This window comes from Struthio camelus, chromosome 18, assembly GCF_040807025.1.
Source record: "Struthio camelus isolate bStrCam1 chromosome 18, bStrCam1.hap1, whole genome shotgun sequence".
NCBI lineage: Eukaryota > Metazoa > Chordata > Aves > Struthioniformes > Struthionidae > Struthio > Struthio camelus.
This window is the reverse complement of record NC_090959.1, coordinates 8,286,538-8,309,795: the sequence shown is the minus strand read 5'-3', so window position 1 is coordinate 8,309,795 and position 23,258 is coordinate 8,286,538. Positions and strand designations below refer to the sequence as shown.

The following is a 23,258-nucleotide window of genomic DNA, read 5'->3' as shown; positions in this document are numbered from 1 at the left end:
GAGATGTCAATGCATACGAATAGACGTTAAAACAAGACTACTGTAGCTTGAGGTTGTGGCATTACGCGTATCTTATCCATATACCTGATGAATCCTTTTTGAGGAAAAAAGGGTTGTTAAAGACTGTTTCTTTGGCATTATGCCACTTAACCCACAGCCCTGCTTTTCCCATGAAAAGCTAAACCCAGGAAATTGTGGCAAAAGTGACGTGCCACAGGCCACCCAGTGACAAGCGTCACGCAGCCGTGCTGTTGTGCAACAGGGAGATGTTGGAGCAGCAGGCGCTGCCACGGGCTGGTTCCCGTGGCTGGGCCAGCTCGGGGCCTGGCCAGCTGCTGCAGCCCGAGGGCTTGGTGTGGGAGAAGGACTTCCCAAGCCCAGGAGCGGTGGCCTGGCTTTGCAATGAGATATGGATTTAGCCAAATTACTGCAGAATTTCCTTGCATGGAGGCTGCCCACTATAACTTCTCATTGCAAATGCAGTAAGAAATCCCCGTGGAAACAGTTGAGCGACGTTTCTTCTGTGCACCTCCCAGGACTTCTTCCATTAATTGCAACACTTTAGCTCAGATCCTCAGCAGCGTTACGTCAAGAGATCCGTGCTTGGCACCTTCTCGCAGCAGCCCAGGGCTGTGTTACTTTCCCTTCCTGTTTTTGGTAAGCCCTTCAGCTTTCAAGCACTGCATGGGTGGTACGGAGCCGGGCTGCGGAGGTGTTGAGGCCAGTTCAGAGAAAGAGCAAGGGCACAAAACGGTGATGTGACTTAACCAGACGCAACCAGACCTCGCCACAGAGCGTTGCATGGGAGACAGATGCATTGGGGCAGCAGCAGCACCAGCGGCTCGAGGTGCTCCTCCTCGCCCCTTCTCCCTGAAACCTCCCGTGTGGGCATCTCCATCTCCACCTCCGCTGCGGCACACAGGCTGAAGGACGTATCTTTGGCTGGAACGCGTGCAATGCAGGCAGCTCAGCGCTCTCCTGGCACTGCTGCTCCTTTGGGCTTAGTCGAAGGCTAAACCAGAGCGATCAGCTGGGACGGCGAGCGTCGGGAACCGCACAGGAAAGAGGAAGTGCGAGGAAGGGCTGTGCGGGGCTGTGGGCCTGGAAGGCAGCTGCAAGGGGAAGGGTGACTGTACCAAGACTAAAACAGAAAGAAAATACCCAGAGCAGAAGAATAGAGGAGGTAAAAGCCACACCAGCCTGGCCGCCCTCTGGGAATGTGGAGGAAGGCTGAGCGGGGATTCTCAGCCCGTCTGCAAACAGCTCAGGCTAGTAAAGATCGCCCCTCAGGCAGGGGAGGCAGCTCAGTCCCTGCGGGAACCTGCTTTCTAAATCCCCTGGGGGCTCCCAGGAACAGGAGGCAGGCCCCAAAGAGCGAAGAGCGGAGCGCGAGGTATCGGCTATCCTCGCTTCGCTGTCCCTGAACGCCGAATCGGGCTGGGGAGGGTACGGCGGGGGGCACGGCTGGTGGACACCAGCTTTCTCTCCTGTGAGGTGTTGGCTCTCAGCGAGATCAGAGCAGGCCGAAATACAGTTTTACCTGCTGTGTTTTCTTATTATATGCTAGAGATGTAAGCTGCCCTTCCAGAATTTACTTAAACATGCAACAGAGAAATACCAAACAGACTTAACTGGCAGGTGAAGTTAATGTATTTACATACACTTTTTAAGTAGGACTAATTTACAAGCTTCGTTATTTGCTAAGAGATTTTCATACTTCATGGCCCTCCCGTACTCCCAGCCCTCACTCCTCCTGCGCATCCTACCTTCGTTTTCATTCAGCACCACCCTCCTGCCTCCGAGACGGAAGGAAATTGGGAACGAGCACAGGTCTTGAAAGCACCTTTGATGCCCTGCAGCACTTGTCGTTCGCTGCGGGTGTCTAGAGAGCCCACGTGGCCTGCAGGGGATGAGGGGAGAGGGGAGGGTTTTTGAACGGAAACCCCTCAGAGAGAAAGCTCAGTGCTTGTGTCGAGACTGAACATAATCTTCACAGTTCGGCAGTGAAACATGGAACCAGCATGGCAGAAAAGATTTTAAGGTCAGAAATGATGCCTTTTCCCTGATTTGGTTCCTCCAGAACTGCAGGAAACCTTGTGGCTCTTTTCCGAGATGCCTAGATGCCTGTCGACCCTGATACCATCCTACACTGGTAATACCATGGCAAGGGTTGCCAGTGGCGCTGGATCCCGGACAGGCGATGTCCTCTGAGGGACTTTTCAGGCTCGAAGTAATTTAGGAAGCCTGTTCAGGCCTCTGTAAGAGCGCATTAGCCATGCCTCTGGAGCCTCACCGAAGCTGGATTTGCCATTGCTTTGGGAAAGGGAATCAGGAGAAGGAACTGAGTATAACGATTTTAAATGTGAGTTCTGCCTAGCATATAATGGGGTGAGATTGAGTAATGGTCTGCAGTGGTATCTCTGATTTGCTTTGCAAGAACATCTAGACCTCTAGCTGGTATTGTGGGAAACTGCCTTGTTGCAAGCGTCCAGAGCTAGATTTGTGCCGTGGTTGAACAAAGGCAGCATAACTTCAGTAAAAGAAAAGCAAAATAATGTCTGTGCAAAGCCTTCCTGAGGGGAAGATTTTCTCTTTTGCTTTGATTTGCCTACAGAAATCACTTGCTTCTGCAGCATCTTTATGATGCTGCTGGACAAGAATTGCTTTCACTGTCACCAAAATTGCTCATCCCAGTAACCCTGACGGCTTAGAGCCAGTGAGCACAGCACAGCCCAGCACCATGCTGCCAGGAACAGCGCTGCCCAGCACAACGTGGTCTCAAACATTTAATCCCACCTACAACTCCCATATAAATATACAGAAACTCCAAGGAGTGATTCAGTAATGGTGCTCTCTGTGAGCTGGCGTCTCGGATTGCCACTGAGATGAGCAGGTCTGACACTTCAGCAAGCTCTGCCCTGTCCAAGAGATGACTATTGAGTTAGCATTTATTTAAGGGAGTGCGTTCTGCTGCCAGGAGAAGCCCCGTGTGCAGGTAGTGCTGGGTGCTGCACAGCCACCGAGTGGGGCAGCTTCCAGCCCCAGGCATTTTAGACAAAGGTGGGAGAGTTGAGAGCCTTCCTCCAAGCCTTCAAACCAGTTGGTCAGGGGAAAAGCATCTTTCAGATAGCGATTTTACAAGCCTTCCCCCAAAGAAAAGCCTACTCCAGGGCCTTTGGTAGGCTGAAGGGCACTAGTACCAAAACAAGAGAGGTACGTAAAAGATTATCTTCAGAGGTCAGAGGTGATAAGCAAACCTATGTCTAAGTGCAGAGGTTGCCGGAGGCTGATTTGAGGCAGTGCCGTAGAAGAGATGTCACCATTGCACTATCCTGAACTGGTACTGTTAAAAAGAGACTGCTTCCTGCCCAGCAAGCAATGCTGGTTATTGGAGGTGACTGCTGAAAACCTAGATGTCAATAATCAAGCCTATATTTTAGGCACCTTATTCTGTCAATCTCCTTGATTTCCAAAACTTTGTGCAAGTACTGATTCCAAAGATAACAGGCGATTTGACAACCAGCTCACTTTTCAGGCACTCAGAGAAGCCCCAAGATGCTTGATTTCAGCCATCCATTTTAGTGCCACAGCACTATGGATCACTGGCTACATGAAATGTCCTGAAGCGCTGCGATTTATGAAAGCTTGATGAAATTCTCATGAAACAAAGTCAACTAGACCGCAGTTTGTGCTCAGGCACCCCAGCCCGTCATGTTATTGCCCAGGCACTGGAACAGAATCACTTTTGGGTTTCTTCGCGAATGAGGACTGAGGAATTGAATTCACTGGAAGAAATGTTTTCAACATGCAAATATAAGGATGAAAAAAGTCCCACATAGCTGCACTTTTCCTATTTTGTATGCTGTCCCAGTCTAACTTTCTGTAATTCCTCCTGTTACTTGAAATCACAGGAAAAATATGCTTTATTTCGGTGAAGAGATAGAAGCCACCTCTGTAAATTCATTTCTCCACAGAGAATTGGGAAAAAAAATCCTTTAAGTCAACAAAAAGTTGCACTTGAAATATGGTGCAAGATCCTAGGAGGAGGGAGACAAGGGGAGGTGACCACTGGAGGAGAGCTGGCAGCAAAGCGCCTGCGGGGGAAGCAGCCCTGGGCTGCCTGCTCCTTTCCTGGTCTGGTGTTCCCGTTACGGCTTAGCCACAGCGATACGACCAGGGAGATATTATCTTGGACAGGGAGTGATCTGTAGCTTTGATATTAATTTACCCTTTGAAGCAGGTTGAAAAGCTGAAATGACCAAGTTCAAAGGCTGAAAGCCTCCTCTTGCATTAGGTAAAGATATGTCCTGACTGCTCAGACAGTAAAGCAGGGAGCCTGGATGGCAGGAAGGGAGGGGGGAGTCTTAGACACGATGCTGCGGAGGGCTTTACTAGACCGGTCTCAGCTGTGGTTTCTTTTCCCCACAGGAGAGAAAATGCTACACGTGACCGATACTTCATACTCTGTGCTCCCAGGGCATTTGGCAAGGCAAAATTTGCAAACTGAGTTAAGTGGGTGTGCTGGGAAACTTTGGTCACCCCTGGCCATGTCCTAAAGAGGAACTGAAAACCAGCTTGGGTTTTCCTTTCCCTGGAGCGGATGAGGTTGCACCCGGTGGCTCCGGCTCCTCGGAGGCCTGCGGTCGCGCTCCCCCCGGCGCTCACACGAGGAAGGAGTTTGCTCCCTGCACCCTGACTCCCCATCTGCCCGAGCAGGTCACCTCCTGCACCAGTGGCGCTAACAGCACCAGCACGATGCCACCGGTAGAGCTGTTCCTCCTGCCACTCCTCACCCCGCGCGACTGCTTTTGGCAGGGGAGCGACTGAACATACTGGCAGAAGCAGTGGGTAAGGCAGAGTCGTGCAGCTCCGAGGCGTGAAGGTGGGTGGGTTAGAGACGCTGGCTGGGGCGTTTGCTCTGTGGTGGCAGGAAGAGAGATGGAGGCTTCAGCCGGACGAGCTCCTGCACTTTAGTGCCCAGGAGATGGTAGATCCTACAGAGCAATTGATCCCTGAGGTACATTTAGCTCATCACCAAGTGTGCAGGAGATCACCTGGGACAGAGCCCAGCTGGGGGCAACTCTCTGCCTTGCTATGTCTCCCCTGGGCCCGTGAGAACGGCGAGGTGCTTTGAGGCTGTGAGTGCAGGGACGGTACAAAGCGTCTCCAGGGAAAGGGGAGCTGAGGCCCGATGCATCCCGAAGCCCAGCCATGTTTACTCATCCTAATAGATTTTTTTTTTTTTTCCCGCTGCCTCTCAGCTCCTATGTCTACCCTGTGAGAGTCTCTGGCTGTTTTCTTATTCCCTGATCACTACCTATGCAGAGAGGGCTCAGTGTGGCAGGGGATTTCGGCAGCCTCAGCAGGGCCAGTGCAGGAATGGAGCATCCCTGCTGCAGATGCTTGTTTGCGGAGCTTGATGCTATCTGCCACTGCAGTGCAGTGTGAAGTGTCTGCCAAAGGCCCTGGCTGTGATGCTCATCCAGCTTGCAAACAGCACCTCTCGCTTTGGCAAAGCCTGCCCCGTGCAGGGGTGAACTGGCATGGGACAAATGAAGTTGTCTTGACAGCCCCTTTCGGCCACCTTTTTTGATGAAGCTTCAAACTTGGCTGTGTACCCGTAGGCACACGGGCCAGCAGTTTGCAAACACCGTCATGCACAGCGCGGTGCTGGAGTTCGGAGTTTCTAGTCTTTCGGACACAAGTTCAGGTGAGCACCTGGATATTTGTTTCAGCACAGCCAAAGTACGCAGAGCTTTGAACACCCTCCTCATGGACATAGTGTTGTTGTCCAGACATTTTCCCTGGCTTGGTGTGGCTCACACAGCGTGACCCCCTGCACCTGGCTGCCTCGTGTCTCCTAAGGCACGTTGTGACAGGGACCCACATGCTAAGCTACAACATGGGAGCTCTTGTGCTGGAAGGTCCCAACCCGGTGCGGAGCTGGACACCTTCTCCTCACCTCTGGTGGTGGCGGAGGAGGCAGGAGAGCCCCTTGCTGCCCCACAGCTCTGGTGTTTAGCCCAGGGCAGATATCTGCAAAGCAAAGTCGAAGCCCTGCTGCGCCCTGGGGCGTTCACTCACGGCGGACAGCTGATACCCTCAGTGGACGCCAGCTCCACGTTTGGATGCGGGTGGGTGCGCGGGTGCGGCAGAGCCTTGCTTTACGCTCCAGGTCTAAGAGGAGGGAGAGCACAGATACAAAGGTGGCTGCACCCCGCTCCACGGCTGGGTTAATCCGCTGTGTATCGTGATGGCCGAGTGCTGGTTGTTACAGCATTACTGGGTGGACATTTAGATGTCACAGAACCTGAAGTAACTCAAAATTACAGTCAAATATTCTGCCATGGTTTTCTTCTTTCCTAATATTGTACATAGTGCTTTTGTCTCCCCACAGCATTATCTCTGCTCTTACTCCTGCAGGACGGCCCCCGGCAGCTCGTCCACACTGATCACTGTTTTCAGGAACAGACCATTTCTGGCCCGAACTGCAGGTGCGTTTTACCCCATGTGCTGTCTGCGGGATGAGCACTGGAGCAGGCAATTTGGGAAGGATGTGATGCAGCCAGTGCCCAAAGGACAAAATCTGCGGACACACCGTTTTGCGCCTTCAGCGATGCTTCTTGCCTTGCTGCAGCTGGCAAAGGCTCAGCTTTGGTTAACCCAGCCACAGTCTCCTCTTAGAGCCCATGTTGATTTTGCATCTTTGTAATTTTTGACTGCTATGACTTTGCTTGGGTTTGATCTGGTAGGACATTGACCCACAAGTACCCGAAGCTATCTGCTTCTAGGCAGCGCCTCTGAAACAAGTCAAGGTGATTTTGGTAGACCTTCCCCCTCCTTTGTCTTTCCGAGCGAGCAATAACTACTGATTTTAATAGACTGACTCATGCCCCTCTTTTTAACAGCACTTGCCAGCAGCAGTGCTCAAGCTGCTCTGCGGAGCAGACGAGCACCTTTTCTGTATTTCTTGCTGAGAACGAGGGGTACAGAGGTGGGAATAACTTCCCCACAGTTGCTCAGCAGTTCAAAATTTGGCAGTTCTCCCCAAATTCTGTAATCCACTCAAAAAAAACCCATTTGTGCCATTTTTGTGATTCATCTTCTCTCCTTTCACCAGCAGCAAGCTCGGGGTTCAGAGGCAGCCTTCGTGCCCCAGCTCTAACTGCAGAAGTTTTATGGGTTTAATATTTGTGGGTTATGAAGCACCAGAGAATACAAATGTTTGTCACAAATTTGGGCAAGATCGATTTCTCACAGCTTTGTTTATTAAATATGCTAAGCCTCAAAGGTTTTTTTCTGTTGGTAGGGCTAAATGAACTGCCTAGGGATGCTGTGTTAAAGAAATGAGTTTTATTAGGGGTGAGGGAAAGCCATGAAGCTGGGTTTGAACTTCCATGAGCACCTGCCAACCTTGCGCAGGGGTCCGCGTATGCATCCTGTTTCAGAGGCAGCCCTTGCCAGAGCTGCCAGGATGGCCCAGTCGTGTCCTGAAAGTTATAAGCTACTGAAAAGAGAATTTATGATGGGAAGTGTTAGTCAGTCTTTACAGAAAGCCTTAACATATTGAGAATGTGTAGGAAATATTACACAGCTGTGCGCGTTGCACATAGACACCCGCCCTCATATATGCACTTGCATGTCTATATGCAAATTAGATACCTCTTCTGGGACTGAGGCAAGAAGTGAGTTGGTTTAGCCAGACAAAATAATGTTGTTATTACTGGTGTGCTAATAATTGTTGACTTGTCAGTGACACAAAGCAAAGTGTCAAGGGAAATAATTATCCACAACGATCCTGCAAATTATTCTAGGTTTGAACCCATACAAAGTGTTTCTCCAGTCTCTGCAGGAGCTCGTTTTATTTTTGCTTCCTGATCCCAGACAGGCGGTTCCTGGAACTTGTTTGAGGAACCAGCTGAGCTGAAATACCCCCTCATGATATTTACTCAGGGTTTTGTGACTTCTCCTCCTCCTCTCCAGCATGCATTGCCACCAAGACTGCACCTCTCCCTTCCCCACATTTTGCAGTAGAAGACATGCCAGGAATATGCTGCAGAGATCTCCCAGCTAGGAAACGTGCACAACTTTTTGTCCGTCTCTGTCAGTACTGCTCAGCCGACTGCTCGCAACTCACAGCCAAGGTCTTTTTTGCAGAATTTGTAACAGGCGCTGTGAGGCGTCAGGCTCCGGCTCAGCCTGCTGAGCTGCACGGCCACGTGACGCTGCTCAGTGCCACGTCCAGGGCCTCCACTCGCAAAGGAAAGGTGAGGAAAGGGAAAACACGGTCTAGTGGGTCAAGCACAGGACTCAAGCCAGCTCCCACAGCTCATCACTTTAGTAGGTGACAAGCATCCTAAATCCGCTGGAAAGAAGAGGGAAAATGGGGAGGGGGGTAGGAAAAGAGTGAGAGCTCTGTGGGGAAGAATAACTCTGACTTGAAATAAGTACTGATGATTTTTAATTAACTAATGAAAAGCAGGCACCAGTGATTTTATTTCTGAGGCCTTGGTTGTCCCTGCTGCAGTCTGAACCTGAAGGACCCCCCCACCTCCATCCCCAGGATTGTTAAACACAGCGACAGTCTGACTAACTGCTGGGAGCCTGTTTGTGTTGGAGTCACCCTGGAGCAACGGGGGGATGTAAAGCCTTGAACAGCGTGAGCAGATATGCGTGCCCACACTCCCCCTCCTTCCCACCAACACAGGCAAGATTAAATCTTGTCATTACTCATCTATCTTCTGCTATTGCTGCTTCACAATTAACTCTCCGTGCCACCGTAACAGCAGAGACCCGTTTCTGGCCACGGAGCTGCTCACGTCTGGATGTTTCCCAGCAGTCTCCGTCACGGACGGTGCAGGGCAGGAGGCTGCCAGGGACGTCAAATTTCTTTCTATTGAAAATAACTGCACCGTGGCCACAATGAATGATATGCAGGAATAGGGTATTTATTCAGACTGGAGAAGGGTCAAGACAGATGACAACTACAGTGAGACCACAGGGCAAGCTTCGGAGAGGAATAACGTGTTGCAGCTCTGCTAATGGCACAGAATAAATAACCATGACGCTGCAACTGTAATAAATAGGTTGTGCTCTTGCCAGAGGACAACAGTGCTGATTATAATTTTTATTGTGACCGATAACTGTGATAGTGCCTTTTATCTGACAGCAACAAAGCATTTTCCAAGCCTCAAAAAGCGTTGTATGATGGATAGTGCTCCTTACATGGAGATAATCGATATACGCACACACATTTGTAGTGTGCCCTGCGACTGCTGCTGAGCTCAGGTGCTCTGGCAGTGGGAAGGTGCACAGCTGCAGCACAGACTTCGTTCAGCCTCTCTGTGTGATGAGTTTTGTGCCCCAGCCTCCCTCGGTGTGTCGGCTGGAGGGAGGGAGAGCGTCTCATCCCCTAGTGAGAGTTGCAGGATGACGCGGGGGGAGAAGCAGCAGGATTAAGGTTGTCCAGGTGACTAAATGTGGGGCTGCCTAACTCCAAATAAGTGACTACAATCTAAATAGGTGAATACAGTCTCAATAGTATTTTTAAACATCTGTAACTACTCATGGGATTTTAAAGTGCATTTTTTTTAAAAAGCAGGGAAAAAGGGAGAACAAAGCATGTCCTGAGGAGGTCTGTAAGGACAGAAAAGAGAGCTGCCATGTAAAGGGATTCTCCTCTACAGAGCAAAAAGGGAGGTTTCCCCAGAGAAAAGTGAAAAGAATTATCAGTCACAGCAACACAAAAAGCACAGAGGACAGGCTGCTGCTCCTGCAGAGAGCACGCTGCCTTTTATGTATGCTCAGTTTGTAAAGCCCAGGTGCAGAAACTTGCCTTTGAAAACCTGGACTTGAATCATCTGGCAGCAAAATGATCCTTCCCATTTTGGATAGCTCTGCTGCTAATTAAAATCTTGCCCAACCAAGAAGTGAGCTTCTTCCCCTGGTCCTGACCTCTGCCCTGTAGGTTAGGGGACTGTTAACACTTTATCTCTGCAAACAAAACTGCTGTTTCAACTCGAAAACGCTTTTTCTGAGCCTGCGGAGATGCCCGGAGCAAGCACGGAGCCAACAGCAAATGCTCGGGCTTTCGGGGTACCACGCACCTGCCCGGCGGGCGACACTGTCACTGGATGTCCCATCTGCAGGACTGGGTAAGCTGTTCCCCAGCCGTCTGCCACCAGGATGGAGCAGGGACGGCGGTGGGAAAGATGAAGAAGGGAGGTGGTTACCTTGCGCTTACTGACCCCCAGGGAAGGGTCTTCTAAACTTGCGGCCCCAGCCCAAGGGAAACGGGAAAAGCCACAGGTCCCCCTGGCATGCCCTGTTCCCACCCTCCTGGGGACGAGGAGGGGAGGGTGGCCTCAGCTCTCCTTCACCAGAGGGAGCGCAGCCTGCGGCTCCTCTTGCCAAGCCAGGCACCCGGACGCCTGGGTCCCCGGAGCTAACTCCCTCCAGCCTCCCCGGGAAGAGATACCAGGGAAACCGCTGCGGGGTCTGCAGCCTGCCCCCCGCCTCCCTGCTGGGCTTCCTCCTCCTCCTCCTCCTCCGCTCAGCGGCGCGCTAGGACCCGGCGGGGAGGGCGGGGGATGCGGCGGGCGGGGGCCGGGGGCTCCCTGGGCTGGGGGGGGACCTGGGGGCTGGGGGCGCCCTGGGCGGTCCCCGCCTCTCCCGCCAAGGCGCAGCAGCGGGGAAGTTTGCCCGACGGCGGACGCGCGGAGCCGGCTGCGAGCAAGATTTGGGGGGGAATTGGGCAAAAAGGCGAGGGAGGAGCCGGGGCCAGAGAGAGGGGGGCGCGGGGGGCAGCTCCGCACCTAGCTGCGCCCGGGAGCCGGGTCGGGGCACGCAGGAGCCCCCGGCCCACTGCGCCCATGGACAACGGCACAGCCCGCCCGGGCCCCGCGCTGGGCCCCCCCGGCGGCAACCAGACCCTGGGCAAGATGCCCCAGCACCCTCTGGAGCTGCAGGTGGTGACCATCCTGCTGGTGCTGCTCGTCTGTGGGGTGGGCATCGCGGGCAACGCTATGGTGGTGCTGGTGGTGCTCCGCACCAAGCACATGCTGACCCCCACCAACTGCTACTTGGTGAGCCTGGCTGTGGCCGACCTCATCGTCCTGCTGGCAGCGGGGCTGCCCAACATTTCGGAAGTGATGGCTTCTTGGGTGTATGGCTATGCTGGCTGCCTTTGCATCACCTATTTGCAGTACCTGGGCATCAACATCTCAGCCTGGTCCATCACCGCTTTCACAGTGGAGCGCTACATCGCTATCTGCCACTCCATCAAGGCGCAGCTCCTGTGCACCGTATCCCGAGCCAAGCGCATCATCTCCTCGCTGTGGCTCTTCACCTCCCTCTATTGCCTCATGTGGTTCTTCCTGGTGGACACGTCCCAGGTCACCTTTTCGGATGGGGCACAGGTCAGCTGTGGCTACCGAGTCTCCAGAAGCCTTTACATGCCCATCTATTTCTTGGACTTTGCTATCTTCTACCTCATCCCGTTGGGGCTGGCAACTGTCCTCTACGGACTCATTGCCCGCATCCTCTTCGTGAGCCCCCTGCCCACCACGCTGCAGCATGCCTGCCTGGGCTCCACGCACCAGGGTGGCTCCCGCAAGCTCTCCTGCCAGGGCAACAAGGGGGCCCTCAGCTCCCGCAAGCAGGTAGGGGCACCGTGCCGGGCTGGGGCAGGGCTGGGCTGGAGACAGTGCTGAAAGGTCTCTGTGCTCAGAAGGGGGGACTCTGGCAGGGCTTGGGCACCCCAATATTTTATTTCCCTTGGTGGTCGGTGCTGGGAGGGGTTGGCTGCCTGCGCAGCAGTGGAGATGTGTCCCCCGGCTCTGGCTGGGCTCCAGGGAGCAGAGCTGGACTCCAGTGTGACTTGGGAGAGGCAGGACAGCAGGGCTCCACCTCTCTTGAAGCAAGGAAGGTAGCTGGATAATTAGTGACTAATTGCCCCCCTGAGGAGGGGAGTGCTAGATCCCACTATGCCAGTGGGACTCACCCCCCCCTCCCCCAGCAGAGTCCTGTGCAGGTAGCCTGGGGTTTAGAGGAGCAAAGGGAGAGCTGGCACTCCCCCCCTCCCTGCCCTCGGAGCCCCGGGCTCCTGGCACTGGGAACCTGCCTTTGTGAGACAGCAGCTTGTTCTCAGTTTCAGTGACTCCTCTGCCTTCTGCCTGCTTTCTCTCTCTCTCTCCATCTCCTTCCCACCTTCTTTTGCCCTTGTTTCTACTCTCGCTCTCTGCCACATGGATGATTTACTGTCTTGTCCCCATCTCCTTAGACAGGCCAGGGTCTGGAGACAGGACTCTCTTGCCTGTTACCTGGCAGGTTGCAGGAGACCTTGCAGTTCAGGTTTCAAACTTTGAATAAGCTGAGACATCGGCTGTTTTAAAAGAAAGGTGTGGATCTGGGAGTTTGGCTTAAGCCTCTGACGTTAGCCGTTCTGCTGTGATCCTGAGCAAGCGGGACCTGATTTCCAGCCAGCCTTAGACAGACTTCAGTCTGTCTTAGAGCTCTGACTTTTACAATTCAGTATTTCATTACTTAACTAGCACAAGAGCCTCCACTCCCTGGGAGAGACGATTCAGAGTCACTGAGAGGGAGAGAACAGCTCCACGAAATGTGTATTTCTTTATGAACTAAGTCTTCTCACTTCAGCTTTTTCTTTCCCTCTAGCACAGGAAGGCTTTGTGCAAGTAGTGATTTCTCTTAAAGTACTTGACTGCTCCTCCATAGTCTCTGGCTGCTTTGGTAGGCTGGACGTGGTGCTTGGCAGCCAGGTCTCTAGTTACTCCAAGCCAGTCCCACAATGGATATGTTATTGAGCTTTTAAACCGTAAAGCTGGAAGTTTTTTTTGGAAAGGTAGAGTCTTATTATCTCCATTATGTAATCCACACCTATCTCCTTATATAAAAATATGCATGTAATGACAGTATTGATTATGATAACCAGTATTCTGATTATAGAAATGATAGAAAAAAGAGACAGAGTCACGAGGAGCCTTGGGTAAAAAACCCCAAGCTGTTGCCAGAGGCTGGCAGTGTCCGGCTGAGCTTTGCTGGCCCCGGCGGCCGCGCACAGCCCTGCTCCGGGAAAGCCTCAGCAGAGAGGCAGCGGAGGGTCGTCTCGCTGGCCCAGATCAGACAAGGGCTCCGAGGAGACGGCGGGCAATGAGACTCCTTTCAGACACAGCGTAGGTCCTGCTGTCCCGTCACGCATGCTTTTTCTCTCCTTGCTTTTCTGGCCAGTCCTGATGGAGGTGAGCTGACTGCCTGCCTTCACCTGGTAAATGAAAAGCTCTAGCATGAACTTGGCAGGCTCTCAAGAGATTATTTTCTCTGATCCTAGTTTCAAAAATCTTCTCAGATGAACTTATGGTAGTGTAACGTAGAAGCAGAGCTCATACAGGACGAGGCCCACACAGACAAACTTGGCTTCTAGCTGACATGTTCAAACCATTTCTTGAGATGTGAAGTTTTGGTGGTAGGATGCCTCATGCTGCCCCAGCTCCTTTCATGGCTCTGCTGTTGTCTGATATGCCTCCGAGATGGAAAACTCCCTTTCGATATTTAGCTGAGAGCCATCCAGCTTTAAGCAGCAAATTGCTGAGAGCCTGATTCGATTATTAGAGTTTACAAAGAGAAGTGGAAGCGAGTCATTAACCCCAGAGCCAGGAAGCTAGCTGTTGATTTGCGGAATTATTCTCTAGCTTTTGGCTTTATAAAAAGCCCAGCTGAAGCACCTGAGAGCCTGCTGTGAGGCTGCTGCCTGTCCAGGAGAGAAAGCAGCGGCTCCCTCACAGCCACACTGCCAAGTTTTGATCCACACATACTAGAGGAAGCCCTTGCAGACAGAGATGAGAGGGTTGTTAGTGTGTGTGATTGTTACTGTTGTAGTATTTGGAAGTACTTAGCTCACTGAAGCCCTTCGAAGGCCAGTGAGTGAGAAGCAATGTAACTTACACCCAGTTCAGGGCATATTTTTAGCATTCATAATGCTGACTTCAGACCAGGGTACTGTTAGATACCAGTACTTCCTTGATACCACAGCAGTTGTCAGCATAAAATAAGTGAGCATCCTGGACCCAATCTATCAAATTCTGGTTGGCAAGGTGGACCAGAACGTCCTTTTCCAAGCTGCTGGTAGGGGTGAGTCCCAGGTGGCTCCTTGGTATGGTAGGAGGTGAGGGACCATCCTCCCGCAGCATCTGCAGGGGCTGCGAGCTGCCTGCCCCAGCCCACCGGGAGAAGTGTGCCAATAACCGAGGATTAAGGCCGAACCTGTACGCAGGGCCCGGGGAGAGGGCTTTCCTCTAAAGGTTAAAAAAGCCCAAGCAGATATTTTTGAATAAATATCAGCGTACATGTGGCATCCCCAACCATTTCTTTATCTGCCCCTGCGGTATGGGGAGACTTTATACCATTTTCACACTTTACTGCTATCTCTCCCCATCTGGCTGCTGAGGAAGCTGCTTTGCAGGAGGGAGAGGCGATGGCAGCCTTGTGCCAGCTCCACAGCAGATGCTTCTTTGCGCGGAGGACCTGGAGGCCACTGCAGAGCACTTTGGTGCTGGTTCCTTGCAAATGTTTCTTCTTGCGGTAAAGGAAGGAAGCAGAGATGTGCGAAACCCTGTGTGCTGGGAAGTGTCTTGGGCCAGACTCTTATTTCCCAGGGCTTCCAGCCACATTTTGTTCAATGCATCCTTCTGACTGCAAACCAGCAGCTCTCCAAAGCAGTCTGTGTTGAGGCAGTGATGGGGAAAGAAATCACGACTGTGCCATCAGCTGCTTATCCTGTAACTGAGTGACAGGCTGTTGGTCTGGGCCCTACAGTCTTGCTAGTGAGAGCTTAAAAGGTGTTAGCAAAGTCTGCGTTAGGATGAGTCAAAGTTAAAATTTTCTGTTGTTCAAACAATGCTTTCGTCAGGAAAGGGCACTGATCCTGGTCCCTAGCTGAGTTTCTGTTCAGATTGCTGCAGCGCCTTGCCCCAGCCATGGCATTGCTCCCCCCAAAATGGGAGGAAACACCACTGCATCTCGAATTGTACCACGGACGCTGCTTCACCACAGCTGATGCTGGCTTTGGAGCTTGTAAGCGGTTTACTTGTTCATTAATCACCTGTGGCCAGGGCAGAGAGGAAAGAGCTGCCTCCTGGGCTAAGGCCTTTGCCTAGCACGCTCTCCAGAGGCGTGCTGACAGCGCCTGAAAACGTCACCGGGGGTTTCCAAGGTTTTCCTTGCTAAAGAGCCTTGTCACGAGCACGGGTACAGCATCGGCAGCTGCTCTAGTAACAAATGCTGGAGGTCTCCAAACTGAAAGGGCGAGGAGGGGGCTACAAAGGTGGCATGTGTGCCACCAGTAGGCAGCGTTAAGGTAATTTTCCTGTAGAGGTGTATAACTTCTTTAAAAATGTGATTGCCAAAAATAGACTAAAATGCTAAAAACAACATTAGAAAACGTGTTTCCAAGTTCAGGGCCAAAACAGCAATACCGTCGTTGCTGTCTCGCAAGAGCCACACGTGCAGCGAATGCTTCACAAGAACGTGCACGTGGCAGGTTGTTTCCTGAGTGATGTGACGCAGCAGGAGCCCGACCCTGCAAATGCCTGACCGAGATGTAGACGACCACATCTGCGCGGGTCCGCTGACCTCCAGCCCACAGGGGACAGGCTCTTCCAGGCACCATGCATACACTCCCCCAGGAGGTACCTGGCAGAGGATACCCCAGAGATCCCCATTTTTCTCCATTGACTATACAGAGCTCGGATGGCTGGGGGTGTTTTACTGTGGAGATCTGCAGTTCAGCCATAGGACTTGCCCTGGGTGCTCCTGGACAGTCTCCCTGTTGCACGGCTTGATTTTTTGAGTGTGAAGGTGCTGGCTTTCCCTCACTGCTGCCTCTAAAACACGCAGGTCTGGAGCAGGGCAAGGCAAGGCACGGATTTTGCTATGTCTATAGAAATGAAGACCTACAGAAATGAAGTGCTGTAGATGTGAACACCAGACTCCTCAAAAGTGCGTTTTGTCTGCTGGTGAAGGGCCACTAGAGGGTGCGGGTTTCCTAAACAAGACGCTGAAATTCAAGAGGATGGTGCCCTGGAGGAGGAAGGGCGACACTGGTGGGGAGGAATATCTGGCCATTAGCCAGGCAGGGTGAGGCTGCATGGAGGCAGTTTCACACACACGCTGTAAAAGGGAACAGATCTAAGGACTGTAGTGGGGCCCAAGACGCCAATCCCTTCGTACTGAGAAGGGGGGGTTGTTCTGGGAATTGTACTTAGCTTGGCCAATGGAGCAGCCTGGTGGACTTAGAGCTGCCCCTTGACTTTGGCCAACAGGATGTAATCAGCAACTTAAAACACTGCCTTAACTCCTCAAGCATTTTTTTAGTTATATCAACTAATCTAGCAAAATATCTCATCTTTCTCTACAAAACCTTGTGTTGCTTCTCTCCATAGCTCCTTTATTGCCGTTGTAAGTACACACTGCATTAACACAGTTGTAAAACAGTTGTTCAAGAAGTTGCTCTCTGCTGAGCTGGGGGGATGCTTTGAGACTACAGCAAAGTTCTGTCTTTTTTGGATCGTAATTCAAGGGATAAATGTCTTTGTGTTCTCCCAAGCCCACTCCAGTGCTGATTAGGTTCATTTATCACTAGAGCATTAGAAATGAGAGGTTAGGAAGCCCTAGACCACTGTGATTCCTCATGATACTTCTTTGATGCTTGTGATTTTTGGAAAAACTTACAAAACAAAAAAAGGTTCTACTTCTGCCCTCCTCCATTAGCCTAGGAAAGGGCATAAATGAGCTGCCTAAAGCATAGCCACAGGAAAACACACTTATCTGAGGTGTGCTATAACTACTATCCCTGTGAAGGTAAAGTGAGGTGAGGCATGGAAACGGGTTTCCAGGCATAGAGACAATGATGTTGGAGCATTTCATTCCCCTTGATGGAAATATGAAAGTGAGTTTGAGATGCTCCGTTGTAAGCAGAGGAGGCATACTGCATCATATACAGCTCTGCGCAGGTAACACCTAGGAGAACGTGGTCCGTACCGATAGCTGACTTTAAAAAGCGTATTTCAGTGTTCCAGCAGGCTCAGGGCAGGGATGCCCATCTCATCTTGCAGTCTGGACACAGTGTCCTAGGAGAGGACTGAATGCATTTAGGAAGAGAGAGGCAATAAATCCTTACAGCGTTGTTTCTACAGGCAGTTTCCTCTCACGGGGCAAAGATAACATTTTTGAAGGGCTTTAGGATGTGTATTGGGAAGTACTCTTTTGATCACAGAGCTTCTGTAGTCTGGGAGTAGGTGCTCTGGGAACAAACAGATACTAAATCAGGCCGAAGCTGGGGCGAGTGCGTGCTGGGTCTGCTGGCATTTCCATAACAACCGGCTGAAAAGCAGGGGCAGTTATGGCTAAAAGGCAGATGAATCACTAGTTCTTTTCCATATTTAATTTCCCGTGGCCTCAGAAATTACTGGAACCAACTTGCTTTTCAGCCTTATTAAGATGCCCTCCCTCTGTCACTGTTGCTACTATTAAGTGTGTAGATTACTATTTGCAAACACTGTGGTTCTCTGAGCAATAAAACAAGGCAGAGAGTTACAACAGTCAAAAAGTCAAAGACGTTTAAGGGTCACAAGAAAGCAACATTAATCTATTGGCTTTAAGGGAGACATGTCAGCCCTATAGAAAGTTCTTATCCAGAAGTGACACTTGCCAGAGAGCAGAGCTAAGGGCACAAGTCCAGGGGGTTACTCTGCGCAGCCCCGAGGTGGGTTGTTTTGCACCTTGGGCACCGAGACAACTGTTATGTTGAGTGACAAGTGTCTGTGTTTCAGTGACGATCTGCGTAGGTGTAGTATTTCACTTTCATGGGACATATTTTGCAGTGAACCTGCTGCTGAGGACTGCTAAAGTTGATAGACTCCCACCTCCCTTGTCCCAGAGACGTCCCTTTGGCAAGGGGCCCCTTCAGGCTGGACTAAGGGGCCATCAGACTCAGGATCAGCTGTATAAAACATGGAGCCTGCCAAACCTTCCAGGAGGATCGATCTGAATAAATTCCTTAGCTGAGGGGAACTAAATGCTGACTGAAATTGTACTTAGGAGCTCCTAAGAGGAGGAATTGGTTGCATTTTGCTGTAGGGTTCAGCTGACTATCGCCATTTTGTTCAAATCAGCTGCATTCGGGTTCTCAGATGCACCCAGATATGGTGAGAGCAAATCTCTTTACAAATCTGAAAAGCAGGCAAAAGTACCCAGGTTTGTCAGTATGATCTGAGCTCTTCCTATATAGACAGAAATAGCCTCAATGGCTCTGCTGCGGAGTTGGGTCTCTGCACTCAGCTGCTCCCTGTCTGTCTCTCTCAGATTAATTTCTCACAATAGCCATTACTTCTCCCAGTGGTGTGCTAGCCTCTATCATGTTATATATCTTTTCCCATTAACTGGTAACAATAGTTCTTGCGGTTATTGTATTTTTTTTCTTTTTATCCATTACAAATTTTTAGCATCGAGTTCATCAGCTTCATTGTCATTATCAGTAAAAACACCCAAGGTGACACCTACAAAGACACATCAGGATTGCCATGAAATCCATCTCATCCTCATTCTCAAGACTTCATTCCTCTTTCGTCACCAGCTGGGGCAAATAATATCCTTTTTTTTAAAAAAAGTTTTTTTTTATTTATGCTGTATGTATCACTGGCATCCTTTATGCCTATTTGCTGTAATCACAGAATCACAGATAAAGAGGTTTAGACAGAGAAGCAGAGCACGCAGGTCCCGTTCACACGCGCCGCCTGTGCAGCGTACAGACACGAGGCGAGACCTGCCCCTTGCTGTGCTGATTTGGTACCCTGGAGCTCTCTGTTAGCAGGTCTTGCAGGGCAGACCGCTTCAATACAGTCTCAGCACCAGCGCAAAGACACTGCTGCTCCTGGCATGGGGCAGTCCAGTCAGTCTTGCCCGGCATGGGACCCTCAGCGGTAACAACCATGCTGGCGGTTAGAGAGTTGGTCATGGTCAAGTGTGCACCAAGTGCTGCTGAAACTGCTGCTGTCTGCTCCCCAAGCTATCTGCTGAGGAATATTTCTAAAAAAAGACAGGCATCACCATAGCAGTTCCATGCCAGATGGGATAGCTGGGAGCCAAAAGCTTGCGAGATGGTACTCACTTTTCTGAATCCAGCCAGCCCTTGCAAGCAAGGCACTGAAAAGCTCTGAAGTTACCTTTTACTGAATCTCCTATATCTTTCCGGAAGGCAATAGACTGGGACAGCAAGCACGTTGCGATCTTAGCAACAGCCTAAGAACTCACAATATCTTTGTAAGCTCTTATTCTGGGAAGTGTCCTCACTTTCCCAATAAACCGCACACAGCAAAACATTTCTGTTTTGGCTTCAGCTTGACAACAGTTCCTCTTCCTTGTGGGGAAAGTTTTGTTGCCACTGCCAGCCACCCCTGATTTCCACTCAAAGCGTTTCAGGAAGGCATGGTTGCTTGCAACAGTAAAAAAAAAAAAAAAAAAAAAAGTACTACAAGAAAAGCTGAGAGAGTATGAACATGATCTAAGAGCTTCTAAGAGCTTATTTCCTTATAGAGAATTGGACAAACTGCACAATCCTCTTTCTTGACATTTGAAACACCACTGCCTTAATATGCATGCGGCACCACTATTTACTCATGCTCTCCTCCTTGAGGACATGTCTATTGTGTAAGTATTTGCTGGAGATGATTGAGATGATTGTCACCTACTAGAACTAGCTGTCAAAATTATTTGGATCACTGGAGTTTCAGTGCAAAAAACATTTTCTTAATCAAGCTTGAGTCCAGCTGAGGGCAATTACCACCCACTTCTGAATTCTCAATGTCTCCTTGTTCCTAATATGTTAATGTAGTACTTCCCTAGTGTGCTGCAAATTAAAATAACCCATATTAATTAGCTAAGTATCTCCCCTACCAGCATGAGTGAGGAATTTGTGTAAGACTCCAGACGCTCTCCTCTGCTGCCAGTGCTGCTGCGCTGTACTGGGAGGCTCTCGATGGAAACAGCGTAGGTGGTGTAGGAGGTCAGTCCCTCTGGGATAGATAGTTGAGACATACCCCACAGTGGCCGCAGACCTTGGGATCTCACCTTTGCGCAGGTTGGTTTCTCCACTGATTTCCTGTGCGCAATTTTCAAAATTGCTTTCTATTACAGAATTTCCCTTGACTATTTCCAACTCATTTCTAGGTTAGTGTATGCTTGTCCTGAAGAGTTTCCATAGCTTAAATGCTAGGTGAAAACCCATCATTTAAGGGTTTTATTTACGCAAAATTGGTTTCATGGAACAAAATTGATCAGAGAGGACTAGAGAGTCCCATAGTGTATGTACCTATTTAAATCTTATTATAAATGCTTAAAGAGAGATGTGAGTGATACATAGACTTTGAATTAGCTGTCTGCACAATTGTTTTCAGGTAGGAAGGCTCTGCTGGAGATTTAGCCTCATCTGACTATTTTTCTTTTTGCATAACTGCACCCGAAAGGTGACCAAAATGCTGGCTGTTGTCGTGGTCCTCTTTGCCCTCCTGTGGATGCCTTATCGCACGCTGGTGGTAGTGAACTCCTTCATGGACCCTCCATACCTGAACATCTGGTTCCTCCTCTTCTGTCGGATGTGCATTTACCTGAACAGTGCCATCAACCCCATCATTTACAACCTGATGTCCCAGAAATTCAGGGCTGCTTTTAGAAAGTTATGCAAGTGTGAAAAGAAGAGTGCCAAAAACCACCCCCCATACACTGCTCCAGTGTACTACAGTGTTATGAAGGACTATTCTCATGACAGCTCTGATCACAACATTACTGAACAAGAAGATCTCAACAGTCTCCCTGCACTGGCAAAGAAAAGCAAGCCTGCCAAAGAAGCACCAGGACCCTGAAACACCCAAGGCAGCGGGCGTATGTGGCTGTATGCACTGCAGTGGGAAAGTGCCAATAGAAATTGCTTTGGCATTGCAGCAAGCTTAATTTATTACTTCTCTAGGGCATTTAGCAAAACAGATTCTTAGAGGCAAAATAATTTGTTTTTACTTAATGCTAATTTATTCTTGCTTGGTGAAGTGGTAGGCACAGGTCAACGTTTAGCATCTTTAAAGAATCTACAGTTAAATATAGCATTGCAAATCCATTCTGTGTTACGTGCAAATGCAACTATTGGTTCCGTTAGGCCAGACCATTGAAAGGAAATCCGGAAAGAGAAAGGCTTACCTGCAAAAAAGCCCTTTCTGCTGGACCAGTTTTCTTATAGGGTGGGTGAGATTCACCCATCCAAATTTAGATGCCTATGACATCCATCCATAGAAACCTCCATGTGAGCTGCTCCACTAGAGTCCCGTTATAGTTAATGGAGCTGATTAGGCGCTTCCAGAAAGTGGCTTGTCTCACCTCAGGGTAGTCATCTGAGGAAGACACTTGCCTTAGGAGGAGCGAATGACTCCATAGATGTGACTGTTTCTCTTCACTGACTGTGAAGGAACCGAGCTGACCATCTCAGATGGAAACTCCTGTTTTGGAGGTCTGAGGCTGGCTGTCCTGACTGTCACCCCGTGCTCCTGGGAATGCTGCTGTGCTGGTAGCACATAAACCCAAGGTCCAGACTGGCTTCATCTGTTACAGGAAAAGAAAGAAACTGAGAATAGTGGGTGTTCCTTAAGATAGTAATAATATTACTATCTTAGTCTAATTTTTTCTGGATAATTTTATCCTTCCTGCCTAAACTCCTACAGTCGTTTCAACTGGGTGTTGTAGTTCTGCTCAATGTGGTGTGGTGCAGCAGCATACCATTGCTCAGGTGCCATGCTCTGCCCCAGGTACAGTTGCATTTCAACTGTAATGCAGGTAAAGCAAGTCTCTTATTTTCTGAGAATAATTTGTGGAAATTTGTAATGATGTGTTTTGTGATAAGTGACACGCTAACTGTAAGACATTAGGAATACTCTTTGCTGCTACTATCTAATGAGCAAAGTAGATGTTCATTACCCGACATGTTCAAGAGACCAGCCCAAGGACGGTTGCCCCAGCCTTGCAGGAGACTCAACTAGGAGTAAAATGTAAAAGATTACGTGTGAACCAAATGCTGAGACTCTTGCCAAATAAAATAAATGTCAGCCACCAGTAACCCGAAAGTGACTGTAAAAGATTCTTCCTAGGACAGCTAATTCAGTCTCACTATTTAACATTGTTTTTTGGCAAACTGTAGCATTAAATGATCTTACAATTTTACCTCAACTTTGGGAAGACTTGTGTGATATTTTTAAGAGCGCAAGGCTTTAAGTAACTGTTCTGTATCTATGGAAAATAACTTCCCCGCGTGAGTCAGAACAAGACCTACACTTTCCACCAGGGAGCAGAGACCTGCTCAGGGTCTATTTTGGTTTGGTGTTAGGGGACTTTGCATGATTAGTATATTGTGACTTATTAAACTACTTATTCTGGACCCAAAATAGTTGTGGGGTGAAGAAAAAGAATATTGTTTTTGCAGGTATTTGTGAAATAGTGTTTGTTTGGAATTTAAGGGATTATGTCCTTTTTGTTCTTTTTTGTGTATACGAGGACTTTACAAACATAGATCTTCCTTGTTGTTATTACGGAAGTTCTGCACATGGATTTGGGATTTGCTTCTTGAAGAAAATGGAAATACTTTGGCTACAGCATGAGAAAATTGTTCCACTTAGAAAAAGAAACTAGGAAAAGAAATGATTTACTGGTGACAATCTTTTCTCTAGTACAGGCACTTTTTCCCTTAGCACAGGTTTTTCCTCAGCAGTTTAGAGCAAACCACTGGCAAAAGCATCAGCAGACAAAAAAGTCTCGTAGCACAAGGGGCACCTTGAAGTAACGCACAGGTCAAGGGTAAGGTGGGGAAGGGGAGGGCAGGGGCCCTGTCACAGGAGCCTGACGGTGTCCACGGTTAGATTGTGACTGCATGCGCCATGCACGGCTGTGGCTCGTTGCTGTATTACAAAATTATAACTACAGCGCAGACAAGAGCAGATCTGAACCATGACCTCCTATATCTGGGAGATGATCCCTGCATCACTATCCAGGAGGTTGCTTTTTCCCCTCTGTAACAGCCTCTATGTCTAAACATATTTATCATCCGGAATGGCAGCTGGATACTCCCGTTGCTGCAGCTCAAATAGCAGCTAAATTTGCATATGTAATGTTGAAAGTGAGCAGAAAGCCCTAAAATTTAAAGGACCTTT

The 23,258-nt window shown here is 49.7% G+C and overlaps 1 protein-coding gene across 1 annotated transcript; it reads left to right on the top strand.

Moving 5' to 3' along the window:
* Nucleotides 1–4,831: 4,831 nt before the first annotated feature.
* On the top strand, nt 4,832–22,632 carry LOC104141729 (thyrotropin-releasing hormone receptor). The gene is made up of 6 exons (XM_009671166.2): nt 4,832–4,848; nt 6,424–6,494; nt 8,158–8,267; nt 9,968–10,154; nt 10,888–11,660; nt 20,538–22,632. Exons 4-6 carry the CDS (start codon nt 10,079–10,081, stop codon nt 20,931–20,933), a joined length of 1,245 nt encoding a protein of 414 aa, XP_009669461.2. The 5' UTR covers nt 4,832–4,848; nt 6,424–6,494; nt 8,158–8,267; nt 9,968–10,078; the 3' UTR covers nt 20,934–22,632.
* The last annotated feature ends 626 nt before the right edge of the window (nt 22,633–23,258 follow it).

Coding starts and splice junctions, on each gene's coding strand:
- LOC104141729 (XM_009671166.2), top strand. CDS start 10,079: ATGCTCGGGCTTTCGGGGTACCACGCACCTGCCCGGCGGGCGACACTG. Junction 10,155..10,887: donor TGTCCCATCTGCAGGACTGG/GTAAGCTGTTCC, acceptor ACAACGGCACAG/CCCGCCCGGGCCCCGCGCTG. Junction 11,661..20,537: donor CCCTCAGCTCCCGCAAGCAG/GTAGGGGCACCG, acceptor TGCACCCGAAAG/GTGACCAAAATGCTGGCTGT.